This window comes from Bufo bufo, chromosome 9 (genome assembly GCF_905171765.1).
Source record: "Bufo bufo chromosome 9, aBufBuf1.1, whole genome shotgun sequence".
NCBI classification, from domain to species: Eukaryota; Metazoa; Chordata; class Amphibia; order Anura; family Bufonidae; genus Bufo; species Bufo bufo.
In genome coordinates this window covers 191,336,436-191,364,193 of record NC_053397.1, presented here as the reverse complement: position 1 = coordinate 191,364,193, position 27,758 = coordinate 191,336,436, and the positions used below count along the sequence as shown (strand labels likewise).

Sequence of the window (27,758 nt, the reverse complement as noted above, 5' to 3'; positions counted from 1 at the left end):
TGGAAGTGGTGGCCCCGGAGCCTGGATTCCCGGGCTGGCTGGACGAGGCGAAAAATCTTGAGATGTCACCCGATTCACGTGCTGCAGGCGCTGGGGTGGAAGATGGACCCCTCTTGCGACCCATGAAGTATCCCGCGGTCCTCTGTGTGCTATGAGTGAGTGTAATAAGCCAGCGGTGTTCAGGAGCTCAAGCTGCGTGCTGCTTACTCCGCCATCGGCAAGCTCCGCCCCCCGCAACTTCACATTTTAACAGGTCTGACTACTTATTAGTGATTGGTGCACTAAGTATTGTTGTGAACTTATGACATCACAGCACTATGTATGTATGTATGTATGTATGGACAGCAAAACATATCAGCTACACTATATCACTATCTAACCTACACTGACTATCTCCCACTAACTATCTGTATTATATATAAGCTAACTAACTAACTAACTAACTAACTAACCATCTAATGTAATGACACAGGAAAGCAGAGAGCACAGCAATGACACTGCTGTGTCTCTCAAATCTGCAAAATACTGCATACAAGGGCTGCTGGGGAGGTTCTTATATTGTAAGAGGTAGGCAACTTTCCTATTGGTTGCTAGGGATGTTGCTAAACTCAGACAAAGACATTGCAGCCTTCTCATTGGCCCACAAGAAAGAAGGGAGGTTAATGATGAAAAAAAAATCTTGAATATTTTAAATTACAAATATATATGACTATATTCTAAATATTCGCGAATTCTCGAAGTGCTGATATTCGCGATTAATATTCGCGCCCAACACTAATAAGGAAGGGAAATCACACTTAGGCTACTTTGACATCTGCGCTTTCCCTTTCTGCTATTGACATCTGTCATAGGATCTCAATAGCGGGGGGAAAACGCTTCCGTTTTGTCCCCATTGTTAATGGGGACAAAACTGAACTGAACACCAGAATGCATTCCGTTCTGTTTGGTTGTGTCCCCTTCGCGGACAGAATAATGCTGCAGTTGTCATCCGTTTGAGCCATTTTCACCTGAGATCAGTTTTTTTTAGATGGGGGGGGAGTTCTGTATGCAGGACTTTTTTCCGTCTAAAAAAATGAATCTCAGACAGAAATGGCTCAAACGGATACAATGGACAACTGATCCAACAGGATCCGTTTTTTCAGAGGATCCTGGTTCTTTTTTTTCTCTCGCTCTCTTTTCTTCTAACCAATCAGAAGCACGGAAAGCTAAACGATAATGTGAACTCAACTCTAGCAGGGACGGGTCTTGTCTGACAACAGGCATTGGACTGTAAATTAGGTTAAAGTGAGACTTGTTTATATGAAGTGATTTAGAAATGTTCTAATTGCACCGTTTTCTATTAAATGAATTGAAATTGTGTGAAAGTAGTAACCCTTTAACTCAGGGATTTGCAGGCTATTTCTTCTATGTATTGCATAAATTAACCTTGTCGTTTTTTATCTGTCGCTGTTACATTTTTTTCTCCTACCATTTTTGAGCAACCTTATCCAGGGGTGCATCTAACCTTTCTGCTGCCTGAGGCGAAAACTGACCCCCCCCCAATGACAATTTTTTAACCTAACCCCTTTGCCACAGTGAAAGCGCTCATTGCCCATGGCCCTTCCGCTGCCCCCCTCTTGCCCCTACCAGGTGCTGCCTGAGGTGATTGCCTCACCTGGCCTCATTGGTGGTGCAGCCCTGACCTCATCTTATCAAATGCAATTCTAGATCCACTGCTAGGTTGCCGATCATTGGTGTCAGACTTTCTGATAAATGACAAGAACATTATCCATTGACTTTATCTAGTTCTTTACCTAACAGCTAATTGGTTTGAGTTACCATGACAACGCATCACTCATTACTAGAACTTAGCATCATGTTCGATTTCTACGACCGCCATTGCATCTGCACTCTCCAATTAGTGTCCAGGCACATGTCAGCTAATCATATCTGGCTTGCGGTAGCACAGATAGAATGAATTAATGGCGACTTAACGAAGTAATGTAAATCCAGGTCCCTATGATAATGAACAGCGAATTCCTCCTGCTCACTTTACCTATCAGTTCATCAATCTTAATAACGAAGTACGTTTATCAGAATAGACATTGCAGATGAGGCAATCTATATGTGCTGTCATAAATGTAAAATAGCATTTCCCCCGGCATCAAAACATTACCGCTAGATATACATATAAGTCCGGCCGTCAAGGTGCTGAGCATTTTGCTATTGGGATGCAAATTTTAAAAAAAGAAAGGGATTGGCCGGATTAGAGAACCTTTCTATTTGAGTATATTCAAATCGGCAAGATAAAAGGGGTTGTCCCGTGAAAATAATTACTGCACTTTTCAAACCAGCACCTGGATCTGAATACTTTTGTAATTGCATGTAATTAAAAATTTGTATAGTCGCTGAGTTATTCAATAAAATGTATCTGTATAGCGCCACCTGCTGTTTTTCGTCTTTATTATTGCTCTGTCCACCTCAGGTGCACATGCTCAGTTCCATCATTCAAATGTCTCCTGAGCTGCGATAGGGAGACAGGTGCAGAAAAAAAGGACACGCTCCCTGAGAAGGACGCTCCCCTTGAGCTGCTTGCTTGATATAAATCTAGCAGAGCAATGAATGTGGAGATCTCTGGATCCATGTGAGGTACAGGGCTGGTTCTAGCTTTGTTAGTAAGAGATATTAATGTACTATATGATGTCTAATTTTCATTTATTCTATTAATCATGGGATAATCCCTATGTTTAATATCCCTATCCAGCCGATGCAGAGGGCAACTATGGACCACCCAGCACATACTGTACATACTTGCCTATTTTTTTCAATGGGTACCATGCAACCCTTCATTACCCCATTGTTGGAGGTGCTGCGGGATGATCGAACACTTACAATCAAAATGAATTTTACAGATTTCCCATCTTTACATAAACATCACAAGTATTTTTGGAAACTAGTTGCTTAATGTAATTCAATAAGATTGATCATTATTGATCCTTTGATAATAGTATAATGGGTTAATTACACCCTTTCATACTACCGTCATACAGTGACCTTTTAATACTGCTATAACATGATGCTATAATGTAACCAAACATTGAATAAATAACACCACAGGCTCCTCGGTGAATAATACCACCACCTACGGAGCATATCTTACTTTGATAGTAATATCATTATAGAGGGACTAAATAATACCGCCATGAAATCAGCATACTATACCATAATACAGTGATCAAATAAGCATCTCAAAGGCTGGGTAAACATGTTTTTGTCTTACTTTTAACGTATTCAAAAAACAAAAATACATTAAACGGATGACTCTGACATATGCTATACAGCGGCCTCCATCACCATAGAGTTCCATTGTAAAAAAAATAACGTATACATTAACATACAGTATTTGCCTTTTTACTGGACTCTGCATGATAGAAAAGCATAATGTACTGTGCATTTGTAGCCTTTATTTCCAAATGTAAATGTTAAATGTAGGATGTGATGTGAACCCAGCCAACTCAGCCTGTCCGTGACCGTAGCCAGCTGGATGTAAACTGAAGATGGAGCAGGTAAGTAGGAATCTTCTGTTACAGAGCCATGCTGCAGGCACTTGCTAAAACATTTTTATTTTTTTTTACCTGAAAACCCCTTTAGGCAACTTCCTCTATGAGAGGGTGCCTGAACAATAGGTTCTAGTTCTCTAGGCTTTTGCAAAGGTACACTATTTGTCTTGATCACTCTCCCATCTACCGACTTCTGCCTAACTCTGAATTGAACCCTCGCTTTTGCTTGATCCCTCAGTGCTCTGTATCGGTGTCTCTTCACCCCAATGTCTCTTGAAGATAGTGGCCTGGTGGTTACCATGCAGCGAAGTCGAGATCACTGTATAGGGGTAAAAGACCAGGGGGGCTACATAGCCCTCCTTAAGCTCCTAGGAATGGCCCCAAGCCAAATTTGTTCAGTAGACACAGTGGATCCATGTGCACTTTGTAACATTTTAATTCTGTGGATAAATACTATAATGCAGTATTCAAATTTCACCATACTGTGAAAAAATAATATCACCACTGCATTGCATCCATCTGTACTATGCAGGTGGGGAGCACTGCATTCTCATGCTACAAAGGGAATACAGTATTGATCAGGTGCAATCAAAGGCACAACAGACAACAAAGGTCTATGTGTTTAACATATCTGATCAGTTGGGTTGTGAATGCAGCGACCCCAACTAATCCTGAGAACACGGGTCCCCTTCCCTAATAGCAGCAGGGCAGCATGTTTAGTTGTGCGCTGCTCCGTTCCTTCTATGGGACTGCTGTATGTTGCGCTGGTGTCCCGTTCGCACCGCTGCCCCACTGTTCCATGCAGACACAGGGGGTGGGTGCACTACTGACCCAGAACTTGGTCAGTACTTGGACCCCCTCTCTTGGTCTAGTTCCACTTCTCTCCTAGCCAGGGGCAGTTTCTGCTGCTGCCACATGTAGTTTCTTCTACAGGCTGGTGTCCTATAGGACGCTTACACTCTCCTGGCCTCAGGGTCAGCACGCGCACGTCCAAATCCTTCCCCAGCCTATGACTGGTCACCACAGGTTATATAAGGCATATTCCCAATGGGGAGGGTGCATGAGATGACTACCTGTGTACCGAACGCCTACCTGACGGCCCACTCTTACTCAATGCCACCTGCTTTGCTTGTTCCTTGTATTGCTTCTGAGCTGCTTGCCCGACCTCTGACCTGTCTGCTGGTTACGCTAGTACTCTGCCTGCCCTGACCTTGGCCCATATTCAGACTACACTTATTGCCTGACTCCATGGTGCCACGCACCAGTGTATCTGACCCCCACAGGTCAGCTGCCAACCACACTTATCTTAGGAGGTAGCAGCCTGGTGGCTCCCCCACAGCGAAGTCCAAATCCCTATTCAGGGGTTAAATACCGGTGGACTGTCAGGATAACACCCTTAGAGTTAGCCTACAGTTCATAGTTGTTTGGTACACATGGTCCACACCCACTGCCGAAACACTGTAGATAGTTCAGTACAGCACTCAACCATCTTCAGGAGTCTCTTAGGGAACTAATGGAGCGCCAACGTACAAGCTTGACCTAACACAGTAACTCCAATTATATGATGGAATGATACCCCAATTTTCAGGATCTATAGGGGTCACATGGACAGTGGATCAGATACTTTACCCTTGACTGTGGATAGGAAATAACATTAAGTTCAACATCTTCTCTGGTTGCAGTTATTCACTTTCCCTTTCTTCTCTCAAACCTGATGAAGACTTATTCCCTCTGTTGGCAGATTTCTCCCCTTCTCTGACATTACAAAACTTCATTCTCCGGCAACACATATAGACAAAAATGTTTTCGATGCCAAAATAACCCATGAAAATGCCAACGAAAGTGCCCCTTAAAAAGTAGAGTGCCAGACAGCCACATGGCCCCCATATAAAGTGATCCACATCTGCCCTCTTATTAGTGCCTGTCTAGTGCCCCCATACATAGTGTCTGCCATAAACAGTGTATGCCAGACACATCGGCCATTTTCAAGGGGAATAGTGACATCCAGCTGTCAATTAATTCATACATTTCTAGAAGGAATAACAGAGCAACGGCACAATGCAGTGTTCTAAGGAAAGATGTTCACAGACACGTCAAGACTTAGTTGATTATATCAGTTTGCACTTTACCTCATATTTCCACTCTTTAAAAGCAGCTTCCTCTCGCAGTGCTCCAGCTCTATTGCCTTCTCTGCCACTTTTTGGGACCAGTCAATCGAATGTTCTTGCTTAAACAGAAACACAATTGCTTTGTTCTGTATCCTGTGAATGAGAGACAGAAGGAAAGGAAAGGGATTTTTCTTAGTGTTTTAATTCACCATTTTCATTCACATGTAGACGAATAGCATTGTCCTTTTGGTATTATTACTTTTTTAATAGAACATGCTCCTTTAAGGCCCCTTTCACATGAGCGAGTTTTCCATGTGGGTGAACGCATAGCACCCACACTGAATCCTGACCCATTCATTTTAATGGGTATGTGTGCATTTCACGCATCAGTTCTGCATTGTGTGACAAGCGCAGCATGTTCTATACTGTATTCTGCGTTTTTTCTGCATTCCATCCGGAAGCAAGTTTTTCACTGATGGTCGCTAAGAGATGTTGTTTGTAAACCTTTAGTTTTTTATCACGCGAGTGAAAAACGCATCAAATCACATTGCAACCGCGCCGAAAAATCTGAACAACTGAACCCAATCGCAAACAAAACTGACTGAACTTACTTGCAAAATAGTGTGAGTTTCACTGAACGCATCTGGAGCCAATACGTATCGTTCGTGTGAAAGGGGCCTAAGGCTATGATTACGAGCACTGCAGCACTCGACAAATGTAAGCAATATGGTATTTTAACTCACATTTTTTTCAATGACTTAAAGGGGTTGTCCGGCTTCAGAGCTGATCCCAGACATATCCCCATTTTCACCCCTCCGGCCTCTCTGATATGAGCACCCTTGATTCTCTCCCTTGCCCTGTGCTGGATCGCGCAGGGTAAGGGCTTTTTTGTTTATATTTTTAACACTGCTAAGCGGAGGCTTCCACCCAGCAGTGTTGCTGGTGATGTCACCGGCTCTGATGGGCGGGCTTTAGCCTGTAAAACGGCTAGGGCAGCGCTAAAACCTGCCCATTAGTGCCGGTGACATCACGGGGCTCACTGCTGGGTGGAAGCCTCCATCTACTGTAGCTTTCCCAGTGGAGAGCACGGTACATCACCGGATCTCCAGAAAAATCCTTTGCCCTGCGTGATTTAGCGCGGGGCAAAGGAAAGCATTGGAGCATGAAATACTCCAATGCTTATATCAGAGAGGCTGTCTGGGTGAAAATGGGGGTATGTCCGGGTTCAGCTCTGACAACCACTTTAAAGGCTAAGTACTGCTTCCCCTAAGCAAGCTGACTACCAAATTACACAAGCTGTCATTGAGGCTAGATTCACATCTGCTGCACATTTTCCGTTTTTCTATCCCGATGTAGAAACAGAAAAAATGGCGCAGAACGGACCTTGTTGACTATAATGGAGATTAGTGAGTTTCCATTAAAGGGGTTGTCTCACCTCAAACATTGGTAACATATCGCTAGGATATGCCACCAATGTCAAATAGGTGCGGTACCACCTCTGAGACCCGCACGTATGTGTAGAACAAAGCTCCCAAAGAGAATGAGAGCACGCCACACATATGTGGCAGCCATCCATTCATTACTATGGGAATGACGAAAATAGCTGAGCACTGTCTTGGCCATTTCCGATAGTTTCACATTGGGCTCTCCCTTCATTTCTATGGGACTTGCGAAAATATCAAGCACCTCGGCTATTTTCAGCGCTTTCATAGAAATGAATGAGAGGTGTGCTCTCCTGAATTTTGGGCGCCCCATTCTAGAGATAGGTGTGGGCCCCACCTCTGACATTGGCGCACTGCTATTTTGCAGGACCTATGCGGCAGTGGTACCGCAGCAGGACCGCACAAACTGCTGCATGCAATGAAGACACCAACAAAATATTATTGGTACCGCGCTCAGACGGAAAAGGGAGAAGTAGGTATGTGATATGTGTACACCAGTCACTCTATATCTAATAAAGATTACCTTATCTCCCATGTTCTTTTGTTGAGGTGCACTTTATACTTGGTTGGCACAGGGTCCTTAACAGTTTCCACCATACAATACACGCCCCGGCCGGTGGCGTGATGCTGGTGTTTGATTGAAATTTTTGCAGTGCACGCTCTCACGGAGCAGCTACTGACGTCACTTCTGTAGCTACGGGTCGCTACAGCTGCCAACAAGGGTCTCCAACGCGTTTCGGACAGACGCTGTCCTTCCTCAGGGAGTGTTACAAGGCCCTTCTAGTGCTCCTATTTATGCGCTGCACTCATTACTATTACTATTTAACCCCTTGTGCACCACTTTTTAATTCTCTGTAGTACACCTGGACAAGACCGTTTTTACTCAAATGCAAACAGTTCTATTTCAGTGTTTAAACCGTTTAGTATTAAGGTGTTCATATTAAATATCCACTTTGTTTCTATTTTATACATTTCTTTAATTAAATCTCCGCCTCTTTTATTTCTTCTCACTATTTCAAGCCCACAAAAGCTTGAACCTGTGAATTTTCCTCCATCTCTTTCTTTGTAGTGCCGTGACAATGGATGCCTACATTGGTTTAGACCTTGTGAGATACACCCTCTACATACAGGGGTTTGATTCAGGCATTTGAAATACAGCCATTTGAAATACAGTCATTTTGGGCAAAGAAATATTTAATTCAGGCCTACACTGGTTCAGACTGTGTGAGATACGCCCTCCACATACAGGGGTTTGATTCAGGCATTTGAAATACAGCCATTTTGGGCAAAGAAATATTTAATTTAGGCCTACACTGGTTCAGGCCCTGGGAGACCTTTACTCTCTAGGGGATAGAATGTTGATTTTAGCTTGATTTTTGAAGGGATGGGGTTGTTGCTGAGAGGGGAATCAGAGATTGTGTCACGAATAGGAGGTATGGCAGAAGTAGTAATGGTTACAAAACAAAGAGGGTGGAGGTCAGCACATCCCAATGCGCAGGCGCACGTCGCTTTGGCTGAAAATACATACAGAACAACACATAATGCAACAGCACTCTACAAACCAAATAAAGTACAAAGGTATATTGTATTGCAAAAGCTATGCTAATAAATTAGAGATGCTTAGCAAATACATTTTGTGCAAAATTATTTGAGCCCGTCTGCTGCACGCCAAGGCGATCTCTATAAGACGGCTCCTAACACTAAACTCACCTGTTGGGTGCCATAACAGCGACCATGAAACTCAGGAAGTGTAGGACCCACATGCATGCTGGGCCCTCTTTGGTTTATATCTCTATGGTGCCAAAATGGCCTCCAATGAATCCAGGGACTACAAATACCAGCATGCATGCTGAGCAAACTATGTACTCATGCTAATTAAAATCAGCCCATCACACAAAACAGGCCACAGGAGTGTACGACCAAATAGGAGTCAGCCACAACTCCCATACAAACTACAAAACAAAGAGGGGGAAGGTCAGCACATCCCAATGCGCAGGTGCACGTCGCTATGGCTGAAAATACAGAACAACACATTAACGTGGAAGTAGTAACGGTTGAAATTAAATCAGATTGGGTGATTTTGATGGGCTCTTGGGCAGTGGCGTGCCTAAGGTATTTTTTTACAGGTTCACCTGACGGGACAGATCATGTTATATTTTTATAGAGCAGGCTGGAGTTTTCACTGATGCCGGTGCACCCTGCCCTGATAGCAGGGGCTCAGCTGACAGTGACAGCCAGACCTGTGCTGCTGATCGGACGGGCACAGCTCCTGCATCTGCTTGATCAGCCCGGCATACCTGTACAGCGCTGGGACTCAAGTCAAGTCCTGCAGCGCCGTACAGGTACAGCACTGGTATCCTACAGGTTAATAAGCCTGGTCCTTTCCCATCCATATTTGGGCCCCTTGTAAATTTCTGCCCTGGCACAGCCTTGTGACTCCTCAACACCTCTCCCCCCATTGAAAATTTAAGGCAGCAAGGCCCTTAACTGAAAAAATACCTCTCTAGTCTGTCTAGTCTGCTGTCTCTTGCCTGCACACTGTTCTGCCACAGTGCCACTGTTACTGTCTGCACCACTACTAACTGCCACACACAACAGTGCTCTTTGCAGGCTCAGTTCGGCAGCAGTGTATCTGCAGACACACACTGTCACACACACACACAACACTGGTGAGGTGGTCACTTCACTAGAATGCACAGGTCGCACAGCACAGCCGTTTTCTTGCTCAGGAGCACTGGAGCAAGCGGCTACAAGGAAGATGGGAGGTTTTCCCACCTGGAAGGTGAGCGGCGACCGGCGGTGAGCATACAAGTGAGATAGGCGTGAGCGCGCTCCCTGGCTTATCAGAGCACGCACCAGGGGCGGATTAAGTATATCATAGGCCGGGGCTTTGTTTACCCATCTTGGGCCTCCTCTGTCCATTTGCCCCGACCGTCCACTCTTTTGCGTTGTGCCCCATGTTTATTTTTTCTGGCAAATATTAAAGAAAACTATGCCACATATATAGTGCCGTTGCCCATTACCCCTGAGGATGCCAGGGATCTGGCAAACATTTTGGGGGCAGGGTATGAAGCGATTTTAGAGGACCGCTATCGTCAGTACTGACCCTAAACCATGCGATTAATCAATGAAAAGAAGCAATAGAGGGCCGAGTGGTGACCGTGCACAGAACCACATCCCTGGTGCAGGAGTGAACGCAGAATAATACACTACGATAGTGTGTATACGATACCCTTCATTTATCTAGGTCAGATTTGTTGAATTCACGTCTATTATATAACACCCCCAGCCCCTCATAGTGTATAGCGTACAACACTCTGCAGCATACAGTGTAATACCCCACAGTATACAGTATATAACACTGCCCAGTATACAGTACCCCATAGTATGCAATACACAGTATACAGCACCCCACAGTATGCAATATATAGTATAGCACCCCACAGTATGCAGTATAGCACCCTATAGTATACAGTACCCCACAGTATGCAATAAAGCACCCTATAGTATACAGTACCCCACAGTATGCAGTAAAGCACCCTATAGTATACAGTACCCTACAGTATGCAATATATAGTATAGCACCCCACAGTATACAGCACCCCACAGTATACAACGTACCACAGTATATAGTACTGCACAGTATGCAATACATAGTATAACACCCCACAGTATGCAGTATAGCATCCCAAAGTATACAGTAGAGCAGTATAGAACCCCACAGTATACAGCACCCTACAGTATACAGCACTCCACAGTATACAGTATACAGCACCCCACAGTATACAGTATACCGTATACAGAACCCTACAGTATACAGCACCCCACAGTATACAGCACCACACAGTATACAGTAGAGCAGTATAGCACTCCACAATATACAGGACTCCACAGTATACAACAGAGCAGTACAGCACCCCACAGTATACAGCACCCCACAGTATACAGTACCCCACAGTATACAGTAGAGCAGTATAGCACTCCACAATATACAGCACCCCAAAGTATACAGCAGAGCAGTACAGCACCCCACAGTATACAGCACCCCACAGTATACAGTAGAGCAGTATAGCACTCCACAGTATACAGCGCCCCACAGTACAGTACCCCACAGTATGCAGTATACAGCACCCCTCATTATACAGTATACAGCACACCACATTATACAGTATACAGCACCCCACAGTATACAGTAGAGCAGTATAGCCCTCCAAAATATACAGCACCCCACAGTATAAAATATACAGCACCCCACAGTATACAGTATACAGCACCCCACAGTATACAGTAGAGCAGTATAGCACTCCACAATGTACAGCACCCCACAGTATACAGCACCCCACAGTATACAGTACCCCACAGTATACAGCACCCCACAGTATACAGCACCCCACAGTATACTGTAGAGCAGTACAGCACTCCACACTATACAGCACCCCACACTATACAGTAGCTTACAAGATAATAATATAACAGCCCCTGTCACCTTTTCCTTATGTAATCTTCACAAAAAAAGCTCCACAATTATGGAAAACTTCTCCTGAGGCAACACTACTGATAGAGAGAAAGGACCTTTGATTATCTCATAGCCATGTGACCAGTAATATTGATATGCTACTGGTCACATGGTGATGATGTCTCAAAGGTCCTTTCTCCTAAGAGAATCACAGCTCACCTTCCTTGCAGAGACATTGGGCCGGGCGCTGCTGCTCAGGCAGCACCCCCCTGTGTGGCTGTTTTTACAGATTGTTGTTTTATTATTGTGATTAAAATTGTGTGTGCTGCATGTACTCTAGATGTCCAAGTGCCTATCTAAGAAATATTTTTTATTTAGTTACTAGTGACTGAGAGGGCAAATAGTCACGATACGAGCACTGGTACCATTCACTTGGAGGTAGAGCCACCCTAAGATTACATTTATTACACTTAGATTTTTATATTTCTGTCTACAGAGCTGTTTGTTTTTTGCAGGTTCAATGCACATGAAAAATATGTGTTCAATGCACATGAAATATATTTTTATATTTTAATAGCTCAGACATTTTCGGGTGCTGCAATACTTTGTTTATCTTTTTATTGTTTATTTTTATATCTAATATTGAGAAAGGGGTGATTTACCATTTTTACATTATTGTTTTATTCCTATATTTTAAAAAGCATTTTTTGCTGCATTTTTATTCCTCTTAGGGGACTGGAACATGCAATCTTCTGATTGTTTGTACCATTGACTGCAGTAGAATATTATTGCAGTCTGTGGGATTTTTACAAGTTCGCATCAGAGGACCCAAAATTTGTCTAACCCCTCATATGCTGCAGTCGCTATTGACAGCTGCATCTGATTGCTTTCTTTACAGTTCTATTTATCCACATTGGTTTCTTTTTGTTCCTTAACCTTTTATTCCCATACGGTATGTACCTCTCACAATGAGATTTTAGGATGCTTTTAAAGATATCCCATTTTGTGGCTGTATTTTTGAGGACTTTGTCCCAGTTAGTTAGGCCTATGGCCTCTCTTAGTTGGCTAAATTTAGCTTTTTTGAAGTTTGGTATTTTTGTTCTTTCGAATAATAATTGGAAGGGTATTACTTTATGGTCACTATTTCCGAGGTGTCCCCCAACCTGCATGTCTGTTGTTCTGTCAGGCCTATTGGTTAATACTAAATCCAGTATGGCCGTCCCTCTAGTCAGATCCTGAACCAGTTGGGAGAGGTATTTGTCTTTGGTTATTGCCAAGAACCTGTTTCCTTCATGAGATATACAGTTTCCCAGTCTATATCTGGGTAGTTGAAGTCCCCCATAATAACCACCTCATTATAATTTGCCGTTTTGTCTATCTGTCATGCCCCACTCTGACGATGTGCGGAGGTCAGCCAGGATTGCAGCACGAGTTTAGTTTTTGTTTTGATGCCGTGCTGGATCCGCCTCGCATCAGGTGCACTGGGTGGAGTCATTAGTTTAAATGGTCTCCAGCTAAGTGCTCTGAGCGGATTATACTGTTCATTTTGGTCTGGGAAGTTTGGAGGGAAGGTTGGCTGTCAGTTCCTGCTCTCAGCAGATAAGTGTCATTTCTTGTTTGGTTGTTTATGTCATCTATCCCATCCAGGTTCTGTGCGAGCAGGCTGCTCCTATCTCCCCACTTCACCATCTCAGGGAGTTCAGGGTTCTGTCAGTACAGGCTGGAGGACACAGCAAACCTACCTTTAAGGTCTGTCTGTGGTCTGAGCAGTGCAGGGAAAGAGGTCAGGGATTAACTAGGAGGTGACCCTTCCCCTGTCTCTCGTCCAGAGCCTGGTTGGTGTGTTATCTGTTATACTGTGCACGTCCGTCGTGACACTATCTCGTTTAGTAGTAGATTTTCTGTGGACTCTGGTATATTAGGTGGTTTATAATAAACTCATATTAGTAATTTATCATGGTTTTTAGCTCTATGTATCTCTACCCACAGTGACTCCACATGCTCATGTCCCTCACTTATATATTCCCGGAGTGTGGGCTTAAAACAGGACTTTACCTAAAGGCATACCCCCCCATTCGGTTTTGACGATCCTTTCTAAACAGACTGTACCCTTGTACATTAACTGCCCAGTCATAGCTATCATCCAGCCATGTTTCCGTTATTCCCACTATGTCATAGTCCTCTTCACACATCACTAATTCCAGTTCCCCAGTTTTATTAGTCAGGCTTCTGGCATTAGTATACATACATTTGAGAGGTTTATGTATATTTTTTACCCTACACCTTTCCTTCTGAACTGTTCTAGTCCCTCCTTCCATTCCTCCACCAGTCCCACTACCTCCCCCCCAGTCCCTAGTTTAAACACTCCTCCAACCTTCTAGCCATCTTTCTCCCCAACACAGCTGCCTCTTCCCCATTGAGGTGCAGCCCATCCCCAAAATAAACTGCTTGGTAGTCATACTTACTGCAAGGGCAGTTAGAAGCTCTTTGCGCATATAATTGATCAAAAATATGTCAGGCCCATCTAGCGAACGACAAGGTGGCTTCTCATCAGATTGGGCCTACTCGAACATGCCTCTCCTGGGCTTACAGCCTACAATCTGGGCAAAGTTGCACCCAGCTATATCCTACACATGTCTCTCCCAGTGCACACTACTAGTCAATTGCACAAAGATATAAGCAAATACAAAATTAAAAATAAGCTGCTTGGTGGCCATACTTACTGCAAGGGCAGTTAGAAGCTCTTTGCGCATATAATTGATAAAAAATATGTCGGGCCCATCTACCGAACGACAAGGTGGCTTCTCATCAGATGGGGCCTGAACTATACATGCCTCTCCTGGGCTTACAGCCTACAATCTGGGCAAAGTAGCACCCAGCTATATCCTACACATGCCTCTCCCAGGCTGTCAGCCTACAATATGGGCAAAGTAGAATACAGCTATACAATCTTTCTAATTAAAAGCACATCTTTATGCAATTGACTAGCAGTGTGCCGTTACCTGTAGTTCTACTAATCACATTGTGTTTCAGCCAAAGTAGCGTGCGCCTGCGCTCTCAAATTTACTTATTATGGAGGTGTTGGTTCGTTTTTTTTTTTTCCCCTATTGTCACTACCACTGGGGGGTGGCGCCCCCAGCTGGTGAGTTTGAACCATGCACCACCGCCCATTTACCAGGTGCTTTTAACTCCTTAAGGACCAGGCTCATTTTCAACTAAAGGACCAGGCCATTTTTTGCAAATCTGACCAGTGTCACTTTACGTGGTGATAACTTTAAAACGCTTTGACTTATCCAGGCCATTCTGAGATAGTTTTTTTTTTCACATATTGTACGTCATGACACTTGTAAAATGCAGTAAAAAAAATTGCATTTTTATTTATAAAAAAATACCAAATTTGCCAAAAATTTGGAAAAATTTTCAAATTTACAAGTTTCAATTTCTCTACTTCTATAATACATAGTAATACCTACAAAAATAGTTATCACTTTACATTCCCCATATGTCTACTTCATGTTAGGATCAGTTTGGGAATGACATTTTATTTTTGGTGGACATTACAAGGCTTAGAAGTTTAGAAGCAAATCTTGAAATTTCTCAGACATTTTCAAAAACCAACTTTTTAAGGACCAGTTCAGGTCTGAAGTCACTTTGTGAGGCTTACATAATAGAAACCACCCAACAATGACCCCATTCTAGAAACTACACCCCTCAAGGTATTCAAAACGTATTTTACAATTTTTGTTAACCCTTTAGGTGTTCCACAAGAACTAATGGAATATAGAGATACAATTTCAAAATTTCAGTTTTTTGGCAGATTTCCCATTAGAATAATTTTTTTCCAGTTGCAAAGCAAGGGTTAACAGCCAAACAAAACTCAATATTTATGGCTCTGATTCTGTAGTTTACAGAAACACCCCATATGTGGTCGGTAAACCACTGTACGGGCACACGGCAGAGCGCAGAAGTAAAGGAATGCCATACGGTTTTTGGAAGGCAGATTTTGCTGGACTGTTTTTTTGACACCATGTCCTATTAGAAAAATTACCCCATTTTAGAAACTATGGGATAGGGTGGCAGTTTTGTTGGTACTAGTTTAGGGTACATATGATTTTTGGTTGCTCTATATTACACTTTTTGTGAGGCAAGGTAACAAGAAATAGGTGTTTTGGCACCGTTTTTATTTTTTGTTATTTACAACAGTCATCTGACAGGTTAGATCATGTGGTATTTTTATAGGTTGTCACGGACCCGGCGATAACTAATATGTATACTATTTTTTTTATTTATGTAAGTTTTACACAATGATTTCATTTTTGAAACAAAAAAAAATCATGTTTTAGTGTCTCCATAGTCTGAGAGCCATAGTTTTTGCAGTTTTTGGGCGATTATCTTGGATAGGGTATGATTTTTGCGGGATGAGATGATGGATGATTGGCACTATTTTGGGGTGCGTATGACTTTTTGATCGCTTGCTATTACAATTTTTGTGATGAAAGGTGACAAAAAATGGCTTTTTTTACACCCCTTTTTTTTTACGGTATTCACCTGAGGGGTTAGGGCATGTGTTATTTTTATAGAGCAGGTTATTACAGATTCTGCGATACATAAATAAAATAAAGTATACATATTGGGTAAGTTTAACACAATAATTGTATTTTTGAAGCAAAAAAAAATCATGTTTTAGTGTTTCCATAGTCTGAGAGCTAAAGTTTTTTCAGTTTGTGGGCGATTATCTTGGGTAGGGTATGATTTTTGTGGGATGAGATGATGGTTTGATTGGCACTATTTTGGGGTGCATATGACTTTTTGATCACTTGCTATGACACTTTTTGTGATGTAAGGTGACAAAAAATGGCTTTTTTTACACCTTTTTTTTTTTTTACGGTGTTCATCCGAGGGGTTAGGTCATGTGATATTTTTATAGAGCAGGTTATTATGGATGCGGTAAAACCTAATATGTATACTTTTTTTTATTTATGTAAGTTTTACACAATTATTTCATTTTTGAAACAAAAAAAAAATGATGTTTTAGTGTCTCCATATTCTGAGAGCCATAGTTTTTTCAGTTTTTGGGCGATTATCTTAGGTAGGGTCTCATTTTTTGTGGGATGAGATGACGGTTTGATTGGCACTATTTTGGGGTGCGTATGACTTTTTGATCGCTTGCTATTACATTTTTTGTGATGTAAGGTGACAAAAAAAGGCTTTTCATACACTTTTTTTTTTTTTTTCACTGTGTTTTTTACGGTGATATTTTTATAAAGCAGGTTATTACGGATGCGGCGATACCTAATATGTATACTTTTTAAATTTATTTAAGTTTTACACAATAACAGCTTTAAAAAAAAAAAAAACATGTTTTAGTGTCTCCATATTCTGAGCCATAGTTTTTTTTATTTTTTGAGAGATTGTCTTAGGTAGGGGCTCAATTTTTTGCGGGATGAGGTGATGGTTAGATTGGTACTATTTTGGTGGACATATGCCTTTTTGATCACTTGCTGTTGTACTTTTTGCGATGTAAGGTGACAAAAAAATTGTTTATTTAGCAGTTTTTTTTTTGGTTTTTTTACGGTGTTCATCTGAGGGGTTAGGTCATGTGATATGTTTATAGAGCCGGTCGATACGGACGCGGCGATACCTAATATGTCAACTTTTTTTCCCCCCCTAATTTTTACCAATTTTTTTTTACTTTATTTGGGGATAATGACATTTTTGTTTATTTTTACTTCAAACTTTAAATTTTTTGGGGGGGAAACTTTATTTTTCAGCTTTTTTTTTGTCCTACTTTGGGACTTCAACTTTTGGGGGTCTAATCCCCTTTACAATGCATTCCAATACTTCTGTATTGAAATGCATTAGCTGTATGAGCAATACAGTGTGTATTACTCATACAGCTTCCGGCCTGTGAGATCCAGGGGGCTGGATCTCACAGGCTCATCACCGGAAGGCAGCGCTGATGCCTAAGGAAGGCATTACGTTGCCTTCCATGCCATCGGGTCCCCCCTACAGCCGCACGGGGACCCGATGGCACCGCCGCCCATGCCGCTGCAACCTGTAAAAGCCGCAAAGCGCAGGTCTAAATTTGACCTGCGGTTTGCGGCGATCGCCGACATGGGGGGACCCCCCCCGCGCATTGTCCCCGGGTGCCTGCTCAAAGATTTGAGCAGGCACCCTGTTCCGATCAGCGCCTGCCGGGCGGCGGTGATTGGAATTACACATGACGTACCGGTACGTCATGTGTCCTTAAGTACCAGGACGTCATGCCATACCGGTACGTCATGTGTCCGCAAGAGGTTAATTAGAAAGATTGTATAGCTGTATTCTACTTTGCCCATATTGCAGGCTGACAGCCTGGGAGAGGCATGTGTAGGATATAGCTGGGTACTACTTTGCCCAGATTGTAGACTGTAAGCCCAGGAGAGGCATGTTAGAGTAAGCCCCATCTGTTGAGAAGCCACCTTGTCGTTCGGTAGATGGGCCCGATATATTTTTGATCAATTATATGTGCAAAGAACTTCTAACTGCCCTTGCAGTAAGTATGGCCACCAAGCAGCTTATTTTTTATTTAGTATTTGCTTATATCAGTGCAATTGACTAGCAGTGTGCTGTTACCTGTAGTTCTACTAATCACATTGTGTTTCAGCCAAGGTAGCACGCACCTGCGCTCTCAAATTTACTTATTATGGAGGTGCTGGTTCGTTTGTTTTTCTTTTGTTTTTCTTTCCTATAGAAATGTTTGCTGTGACTCCAGAATTGTGAAAAATCCTGCAGGGTTGGATTTTATGCGATTCTAGGGTCGTGGTCGCAGCAAACATAAAAGAAGCACTGCAACCTCATTCATTTTCATAGCTGTTTGGCTACATTGCCACCCTTGGTGATGCGACACCTGTTGTGCCCAAGGTCTCTGTGTAGCCGTAGCCTATTAGATGAAGGTCCTGAACAAGACCCCCACCCCTACCCACACCCCGTTTAGGGCACCACAATGGCTCAGTGGTTAGTGCTGGGGTCCTAGGTTTGAATTCGACCAAGAACAACATCTGCATGGAGTTTGTATGTTCTCCCCGTGTTTGCGTGGGTTTCCTCCGAGTGCTCTGGTTTCCTCCCACATTCCAAAGACATACTGATAGAGAACTTAGATTCTGAGCCCCATTGGGGACTTTTTGATGCTAATGTCTGTAAAGGGCAGTATATATATATATATATATATATATATATATATAAGTGCATAAATAAAGTAATACACAGGGGGTATTTTCCATCTTTTATGAACACTATTTGACAACTTTTATTAATTTCTTTGTTCGTTGCACAAGACAACTCTTGTTACCGGCACTTATCTGCTTAGTGGAAATATTACAGTCAAACAGGTTTATACAACTTTAAACACAAGCGTTTTTTGTTTTCTAGCACCTGCTGTTTTTGGCACATTTTGTGTGGCATATTATTTTTGGCATATACAGGGAGTGCAGAATTATTAGGCAAGTTGTATTTTTGAGGATTAATTTTATTATTGAACAACAACCATGTTCTCAATGAACCCAAAAAACTCATTAATATCAAAGCTGAATATTTTTGGAAGTAGCTTTTAGTTTGTTTTTAGTTTTAGCTATTTTAGGGGGATATCTGTGTGTGCAGGTGACTATTACTGTGCATAATTATTAGGCAACTTAACAAAAAACAAATATATACCCATTTCAATTATTTATTTTTACCAGTGAAACCAATATAACATCTCAACATTCACAAATATACATTTCTGACATTCAAAAACAAAACAAAAACAAATCAGTGACCAATATAGCCACCTTTCTTTGCAAGGACACTCAAAAGCCTGCCATCCATGGATTCTGTCAGTGTTTTGATCTGTTCACCATCAACATTGCGTGCAGCAGCAACCACAGCCTCCCAGACACTGTTCAGAGAGGTGTACTGTTTTCCCTCCTTGTAAATCTCACATTTGATGATGGACCACAGGTTCTCAATGGGGTTCAGATCAGGTGAACAAGGAGGCCATGTCATTAGATTTTCTTCTTTTATACCCTTTCTTGCCAGCCACGCTGTGGAGTACTTGGACGCGTGTGATGGAGCATTGTCCTGCATGAAAATCATGTTTTTCTTGAAGGATGCAGACTTCTTCCTGTACCACTGCTTGAAGAAGGTGTCTTCCAGAAACTGGCAGTAGGACTGGGAGTTGAGCTTGACTCCATCCTCAACCCAAAAAGGCCCCACAAGCTCATCTTTGATGATACCAGCCCAAACCAGTACTCCACCTCCACCTTGCTGGCGTCTGAGTCGGACTGGAGCTCTCTGCCCTTTACCAATCCAGCCACGGGCCCATCCATCTGGCCCATCAAGACTCACTCTCATTTCATCAGTCCATAAAACCTTAGAAAAATCAGTCTTGAGATATTTCTTGGCCCAGTCTTGACGTTTCAGCTTGTGTGTCTTGTTCAGTGGTGGTCGTCTTTCAGCCTTTCTTACCTTGGCCATGTCTCTGAGTATTGCACACCTTGTGCTTTTGGGCACTCCAGTGATGTTGCAGCTCTGAAATATGGCCAAACTGGTGGCAAGTGGCATCTTGGCAGCTGCACGCTTGACTTTTCTCAGTTTATGGGCAGTTATTTTGCGCCTTGGTTTTTCCACACGCTTCTTGCGACCCTGTTGACTATTTTGAATGAAACGCTTGATTGTTCGATGATCACGCTTCAGAAGCTTTGCAATTTTAAGAGTGCTGCATCCCTCTGCAAAATATCTCACTATTTTTGACTTTTCTGAGCCTGTCAAGTCCTTCTTTTGACCCATTTTGCCAAAGGAAAGGAAGTTGCCTAATAATTATGCACACCTAATATAGGGTGTTGATGTCATTAGACCACACCCCTTCTCATTACAGAGATGCACATCACCTAATATGCTTAATTGGTAGTAGGCTTTCGAGCCTATACAGCTTGGAGTAAGACAACATGCATAAAGAGGATGATGTGGTCAAAATACTCATTTGCCTAATAATTCTGCACGCAGTGTATAGCACAAGATAGGGCAGATCTATCCATCTCACTGCACCTGGCTTCTTTCTCAATACTTGCAACAATGGGCAGAGCACGCTTCGTGTGGTAAACATATGACGTGCTGTATTCTTCTTTCCGTGTCCATCCTGATTTTTTTGCGAACCGTATGCAGAACCATTCATTTCAATGGGTTTTCCAAAAAAATGGAAGAAGGTCTCATGCACACGACAGTATGTATTTTGCGGTCTGCTAAAAATACGGATGACGTCCGTGTGTATTCTGTATTTTGCGGAACGGAACAGCCGGCCCCTAATAGAACAGTCCTATCCTTGTCCGTAATGCAGACAATAATAGGACATGTACTATTTTTTTGTGGAAAGTAAATAGGGACATATGGAAACGGAATGCACACGGAGTAACTTCCGTTTTTTTTGTGGACCCATTGGAATGAATGGTTCCGCATAAGATCCGCAAAAAACGGAACAGACATGGAAAGAAAATACGTTCATGTGCAAATGCGCTTACTTTGTGTGCATTCCGTTTCCGTATATCCGTATGTCCCTTCCGCCAAAAAATCAAACATGTCCTATTATTGTCCGTATTAAGGACAAGGATAGGACTGTTCTATTAGGGGTCAGCTGTTCCACAAAATACGGAATGCACACGGATGTCATCCTTATTTTTTGCGGATCTGTTTTTTGTGGACTGCAAAATACATACGGTCGTGCGAATGAGCCCTTGGTATATGTGCCCCGGTGTGTTTGCCCACTTCATCTTTTTTTTTTATCCTATAAGGCCTCTTTCACACGGGCGTGTCCGGATTAGGTCCGGATGCGTCCCGGTGCATTGCGGCAAACCCGCGCGAGTAGGAACGCAATTGCAGTCAGTTTTGACTGCGATTGCGTTCTGATGTTCAGTTTTAATAGCGCGGGTGCAATGTGTTTAACTCACCTTATCCACTTGTTCGCGCAGCCCGCATCTCTTCTGTCTTCATCAGGGGCGTAGCTAAAAGCTCACGGGCCATGGTGCAAGAGTTCCGCTTGGGCCCCATTCCCTTAGTGCTTGTTGGCAAGGGGGAGGGGAGCACATAGCCTTCCTGCTGCCAGAGGCAAACATTGAAAGGGCACCCCCTCATGCCAAATTCTTGACCTAACCCCTTCCCTCTACCCAGAAGTGTAAATTGACCAGCATGCACTTTCTATAATGCCAGTGTCTTATGTGGCACAAAGGTTTTTGGGCCCCCTCAGGCTTCTGGGCACGGTAGCGACTGCTACCTCTGCACCCCCTATAGCTACGCCCCTGGTCTTCATCTGTGAGCAATAGGACCTTTGATGACATCACTGCGTTCATCACATGGTCCATCACATGATCCATCACCATGGTGATGGATCATGTGATGAGCGTAGTGACGTCATCAAAGGTCCTATTGCTCACAGATAAAGACAGAAGAGATGTCGGCTGCGAGAACAAGTGGATTAAGGTGAGTTACTTTTTTTTTTTTTTAAAAGCCCAATTCTACTATGCATTCTGTATTCAGAATGCTATTATTTTCCCTTATAACCATGTTATAAGGGAAAATAATAATGATCGGGTCCCCATCCCGATCGTCACCTAGCAACCGTGTGTGAAAATCGCACCGCATCCGCACTTGCTTGTGGATGCTTGCGATTTTCACGCAACCCCATTCATTTCTATGGGGCCTGTGTTACGTGAAAAACGCACAAAGAGGAGCATGCTGCGATTTTCACGCAACGCACAAGGGATGCGTGAAAATCACTGCTCGTGTGCACAGCCCCGTAGAAATGAATGGGTCAGGATTCAGTGCGGGTGCAATGCGTTCAACTCACGCATTGCACCCGCGCGGAATACTCGCCCGTGTGAAAGGGGCCTAAAGGTGATGAAAAAACACCAAAAACACAATTTTTTTTAAAGAAGCTAGAAAGACAAAAAACGCCACTTAATAAACAAAAACTGCAAGAGCAAAAAATAACTTCTGTGTCCTGCATTTCATAATTCCCATAGATTTTCAGCTAACATCTGGAGCTAGAGTTATTACTGCAAAAAAAAAAAAAAAATCCACTAAAATGCAAGCGTGCAGAAAAATGCTACAAAAAAAATAAAGAAATAAATATATATATATATATATATGCACTGCTCAAAAAAATAAAGGGAACACTTAAACAACACAATGTAACTCCAAGTCAATCACACTTCTGTGAAATCAAACTGTCCACTTAGGAAGCAACACTGAGTGACAATCAATTTCACATGCTGTTGTGCAAATGGGATAGACAACAGGTGGAAATTATAGGCAATTAGCAAGACACCCCCAATAAAGGAGTGGTTCTGCAGGTGGTGACCACAGACCACTTCTCAGTTCCTATGCTTCCTGGCTGATGTTTTGGTCACTTTTGAATGCTGGTGGTGCTTTCACTCTAGTGGTAGCATGAGACGGAGTCTACAATCCACACAAGTAGCTCAGGTAGTGCAAATTATCCAGGATGGCACATCAATGCGAGCAGTGGCAAGAAGGTTTGCTGTGTCTGTCAGCGTAGTGTCCAGAGCATGGAGGCGCTACCAGGAGACAGGCCAGTACATCAGGAGACGTGGAGGAGGCCGTAGGAGGGCAACAACCCAGCAGCAGGACCGCTACCTCCGCCTTTGTGCAAGGAGGAACAGGAGGAGCACTGCCAAAGCCCTGCAAAATGACCTCCAGCAGGCCACAAATGTGCATGTGTCTGCTCAAACGGTCAGAAACAGACTCCATGAGGGTGATATGAGGGCCCGACGTCCACAGGTGGGGGTTGTGCTTACAGCCCAACACCGTGCAGGACGTTTGGCATTTGCCAGAGAACACCAAGATTGGCAAATTCGCCACTGGCGCCCTGTGCTCTTCACAGATGAAAGCAGGTTCACACTGAGCACATGTGACAGACGTGACAGACGCCGTGGAGAACGTTCTGCTGCCTGCAACATCCTCCAGCATGACCGGTTTGGCATTGGGTCAGTAATGGTGTGGGGTGGCATTTCTTTGGAGGGCCGCACAGCCCTCCATGTGCTCGCCAGAGGTAGCCTGACTGCCATTAGGTACCGAGATGAGATCCTCAGACCCCTTGTGAGACCATATGCTGGTGTGGTTGGCCCTGGGTTCCTCCTAATGCAAGACAATGCTAGACCTCATGTGGCTGGAGTGTGTCAGCAGTTCCTGCAAGACGAAGGCATTGATGCTATGGACTGGCCCGCCCGTTCCCCAGACCTGAATCCAATTGAGCACATCTGGGACATCATGTCTCGCTCTATCCACCAACGTCACGTTGCACCACAGACTGTCCAGGAGTTGGCAGATGCTTTAGTCCTGGTCTGGGTGGAGATCCCTCAGGAGACTGTCCGCCACCTCATCAGGAGCATGATCAGGCGTTGTAGGGAGGTCATACAGGCACGTGGAGGCCACACACACTACTGAGCCTCATTTTGACTTGTTTTAAGGACATTACATCAAAGTTGGATCAGCCTGTAGTGTGTTTTTCCACTTTAATTTTGAGTGTGACGTCAAATACAGACCTCCATGGGTTGAAAAATTTGATTTCCATTTTTTTATTTTTGTGTGATTTTGTTGTCAGCACATTCAACTTTGTAAAGAACAAAGTATTTCAGAAGAATATTTAATTAACTCAGATCTAGGATGTGTTATTTTTGTGTTCCCTTTATTTTTTTGATTAGTGTATAATGGAAAAAAGGGCAGCACAGCCTCCAACTGGTGATGGGTGCACGGCCCGCTGGGAAAAGCCAATCCCACAACAATAAATAGAAAAAAGGGCAGCACTCCAAAGAAATAAAATTAAGAAAACCTTTTATTTACCTCAGTGGCAATGGCTCTACACTGGAGCCTTTCTCAAGCAAAGTAGCAGGACATAGGGAACAATACCCACAACTGATTATATCATATCATGTGACAAATACATAATTAGTGAATTAACTCCGTGATGTCAGAATACAAAAAATAAAAACATGTCTTAATCACAAAACTTGCATGATAGTGACAATAAAAAAACTATTCCAGCTATTTCAAACATAATTGGAGAAGTGCATATAGCATATGTGTACAACATGTGTAGATTTCATTCCATTAGATAGCTTCCAAAGCATCAATATATAAAGCAAGTGCTGTAATGGTTAAAAAAGTGACGTGTGCAATTAATTAGTGATGCCGATGAAGAGTAACATGACAACCAGGAAAACACTGACCCGATGAACCGCGATCCCGCACCTGTAGCAATGTCAGCTTTGGAGTGTACTCGGACTTACTGCGCATGCCCCGGCTTGCGTATGAACCTATACGTCATTGTGACGAAGGAGGATCTCATGGAGCATGCGCAGATCAATCTCTCACATCAAGCGGCCACCTTGAAAGAGGTCAAATGACCACACGAATCACAGTACGTTGACTGGATTATCGCGTGCGTCCAGATCTCATACAACAGGCCTTTCTCATTCATATTTGCATTCATACGGGCTATGTAATACCAGATCATAGCGGAAAAACCAATGTTCACCGTCAAGCGAGCAATTTGTCGCAGAACACAGGGAAAGTCGTGTGGATACCTGCATATTCATGCCGCATCCATTACCGTTATCCCAGTGTAGCCTTGCAAAGCCCAGGAGGGATCTCCTCCACAACATGCATCATACCATAGAGATAAGTCACTAAAATCCATTCATATCGTATTAACGCAATCCGGGAACATACAATATATTACAGCACATGTATATCATATATGTAAGGAGATCGCAGGGGCATCAGACCAGTGTATCGTTCCGATCTCATCATGTCAATCCTCATCGGCACATCTAGATAAAAACAGGAAAAGAGAAAAGAGAAAGAGTCTTTTAGTATATGGGTAATAATAGACCAATAACAGTCCCAATACTAACTACCCAACACAGAATAACATTAATGGTCGGACCGGAGCAGGGGAGAAATAAGGGCAAGCAACAATCCTATCTAACAAATCCTACATTGTATTCTACATTGAGACCCCTTGGTTTGAGAGAATAGAGTACATAGATCCACTCTAGTTCTTTTTTCTTCAACAGAGTGGATCTATTGCCTCCTCGTCTTGGCATAGGTACATGATCAATTATATAACATCTAAGGTCCCTTTCAGCATGTTTCATTTCAAGAAAATGTTTTGAGACCGGCAGGTCAGAGCGCTTCTTCCTAATAGATAATCTGTGGTTATTGAGGAGTGTTTTCAGGTCAGTGGAGGTTTCCCCCACGTACAATAATTTACATGGGCAGGTAAGGACAAAAACAACATAACTTGAATTGCAAGTTAAGTGGAACCGTATTGGATATTGTACCCCTGTGTGAGGATGCAAGAATCTTTTTCCTTTTACTATATTGTGGCCGCGGCCACGGTCAGTAAGGTGACAGGAGGGGGCTAGACAGTGGCTGGGGTGTGCCTGGAGCCACGGGACGTGGGCCTGCCTAAAAGAGGGCCAGCCCTAGGGAGAGTAGGAAGAAAGGGGGGGGGGGAAGGGTGGGTGAAGTGCTGGTCGGCGGGCGCGGTGACGGTGAGTTGTGCGAGGGGGTTTAAGTAAGGGGACCTGGCCCCTCCCACAATAACAGGCTGCATGCAGCCTTAACTATTTGTGGCCGCGGCCACGGTCAGTAAGGTGACAGGAGGGGGCTAGACAGTGGCTGGGGTGTGCCTGGAGCCACGGGACGTGGGCCTGCCTAAAAGAGGGCCAAGAAGACACCGGGTAGGAGAAGTGCTGCTGTTTAATGCATGTGGAACAGGGTTACAAAACCAAGGAACGGAATACCTGCCGGGTTTCAGTCAGCGGATCCGGGATGTACCGGGAAAAACAGGCAGATCTCCACCTACCCATGTGACGGATGACGTGCGGAGGCGTCCCGTGCTTGGAAGCCGCTGAAGCCGCTCCGATGCGGAATGAATGTCCTGATATGGTTTTGGGGTCCACCCCCAACCCTGCGACCAGGGATCTGATGTGGGAGACAAACTGTGGCGTGGATAGGGGTTTCCCTTGGAATGGCAGCAACGGAGACTCTGGATCTGGAGATGGTGTGGAACCCAGGAGATGTTGGAGTACCACCACTGGACACCAGGCGTTCCCGGACTTGATAAACGGATCAGTATGGGAGGACCGGTTTGGGACGTCTTGGTGGAAGGCAGGCTTAATACCAGATGATCCTGGCTCCAGGATAGCTGCTTCTTTTTCAGGAAGATCGTCTTCAGGGAAGAAACTGAAAATTCTCCTGGACGAAGGAAGCCGTAGAAGCTGAGGTACATGGCGGCCTTGATGACCAGACTAGTGGAATGGCCAAAAGGATTGCCATCTAGGGATGCAGACAGCTGCCTAAACAGCTCACCGGAGACCGGCCGACGGGACGGGTTGGAGTCTTTACTGTTTTTCTCAATGCTCCTGAGCGTGGCCTTGACGGCTTGGGATGTGAATGCCGCACGTACTTCTGGGTTCTGAAGGGCTAAGAAATGCTGTGCCCCGGCCAGGTACAAACGGATGGTGCTGGGTGCCAGCTTGAGGTTGACATGGCAATGGGCCATGAAAGCCATGATGTACGCAATGAAGGACATATCCTGTTGGGGATGGTCCCTGGAAAACTTTTGGAAGTGGTTCCAACCTGTGCCGTAGTTGCGAGCCGTGTTGACCGAGAGGGATCGGTGCCTGAGGTCCTCGGCGGTTGCCAGCAGAGACCTCAGTCCAACATCAGGTCGCTGAAACCGGGAATCCGGGCCCCGGTCCGGTCTGCTTCTGGACATACCTGAAAGAAGGTGTGAAAATTGAACCTCGATAAGGCATCGGCCGCCGTGTTGCTGGCACCTGGAATATGGGAACATGAAAAATGAAAGTTATGGGTCATGGCCAGCCAGACCAGTTTGCGCAACAGGGACATGACCCTGGCCGACTTAGCTCGGCCTTTGGAGATGATGTCCACCAGGTCCTGACTGTCAGATATAAACATGACGCTGGAATTCGCCCAGAGGTGACCCCAGACGGATGCGGCCGCCACGATGGGGTAACATTCCAGGAACGGTGATGAGCTGAGGGACTGAGGGTCGGAACTGACCTGAGGAGGCCATGGGCCAGCCAGCCACTGGGACCCGAAGATGGCCGCGAAACCCCGGGATGCTGCGGCATCAGCAAACACCCTGGTGGATGAC

General features: G+C 44.0%; 1 protein-coding gene across 3 annotated transcripts in view; it reads right to left on the bottom strand.

The window, feature by feature from the left end:
* Window positions 1-27,758, bottom strand: part of LOC120979020 (histo-blood group ABO system transferase 2-like) — a 93,781-nt gene that overhangs the window by 49,363 nt on the left and 16,660 nt on the right. For all 3 annotated transcript variants that reach the window (XM_040407523.1, XM_040407525.1, XM_040407524.1), the window contains exon 2: window positions 5,669-5,800. In XM_040407523.1, the coding sequence (XP_040263457.1) occupies window positions 5,669-5,800 (132 nt within the window). The remainder of the gene's footprint in view (window positions 1-5,668; window positions 5,801-27,758) is intronic.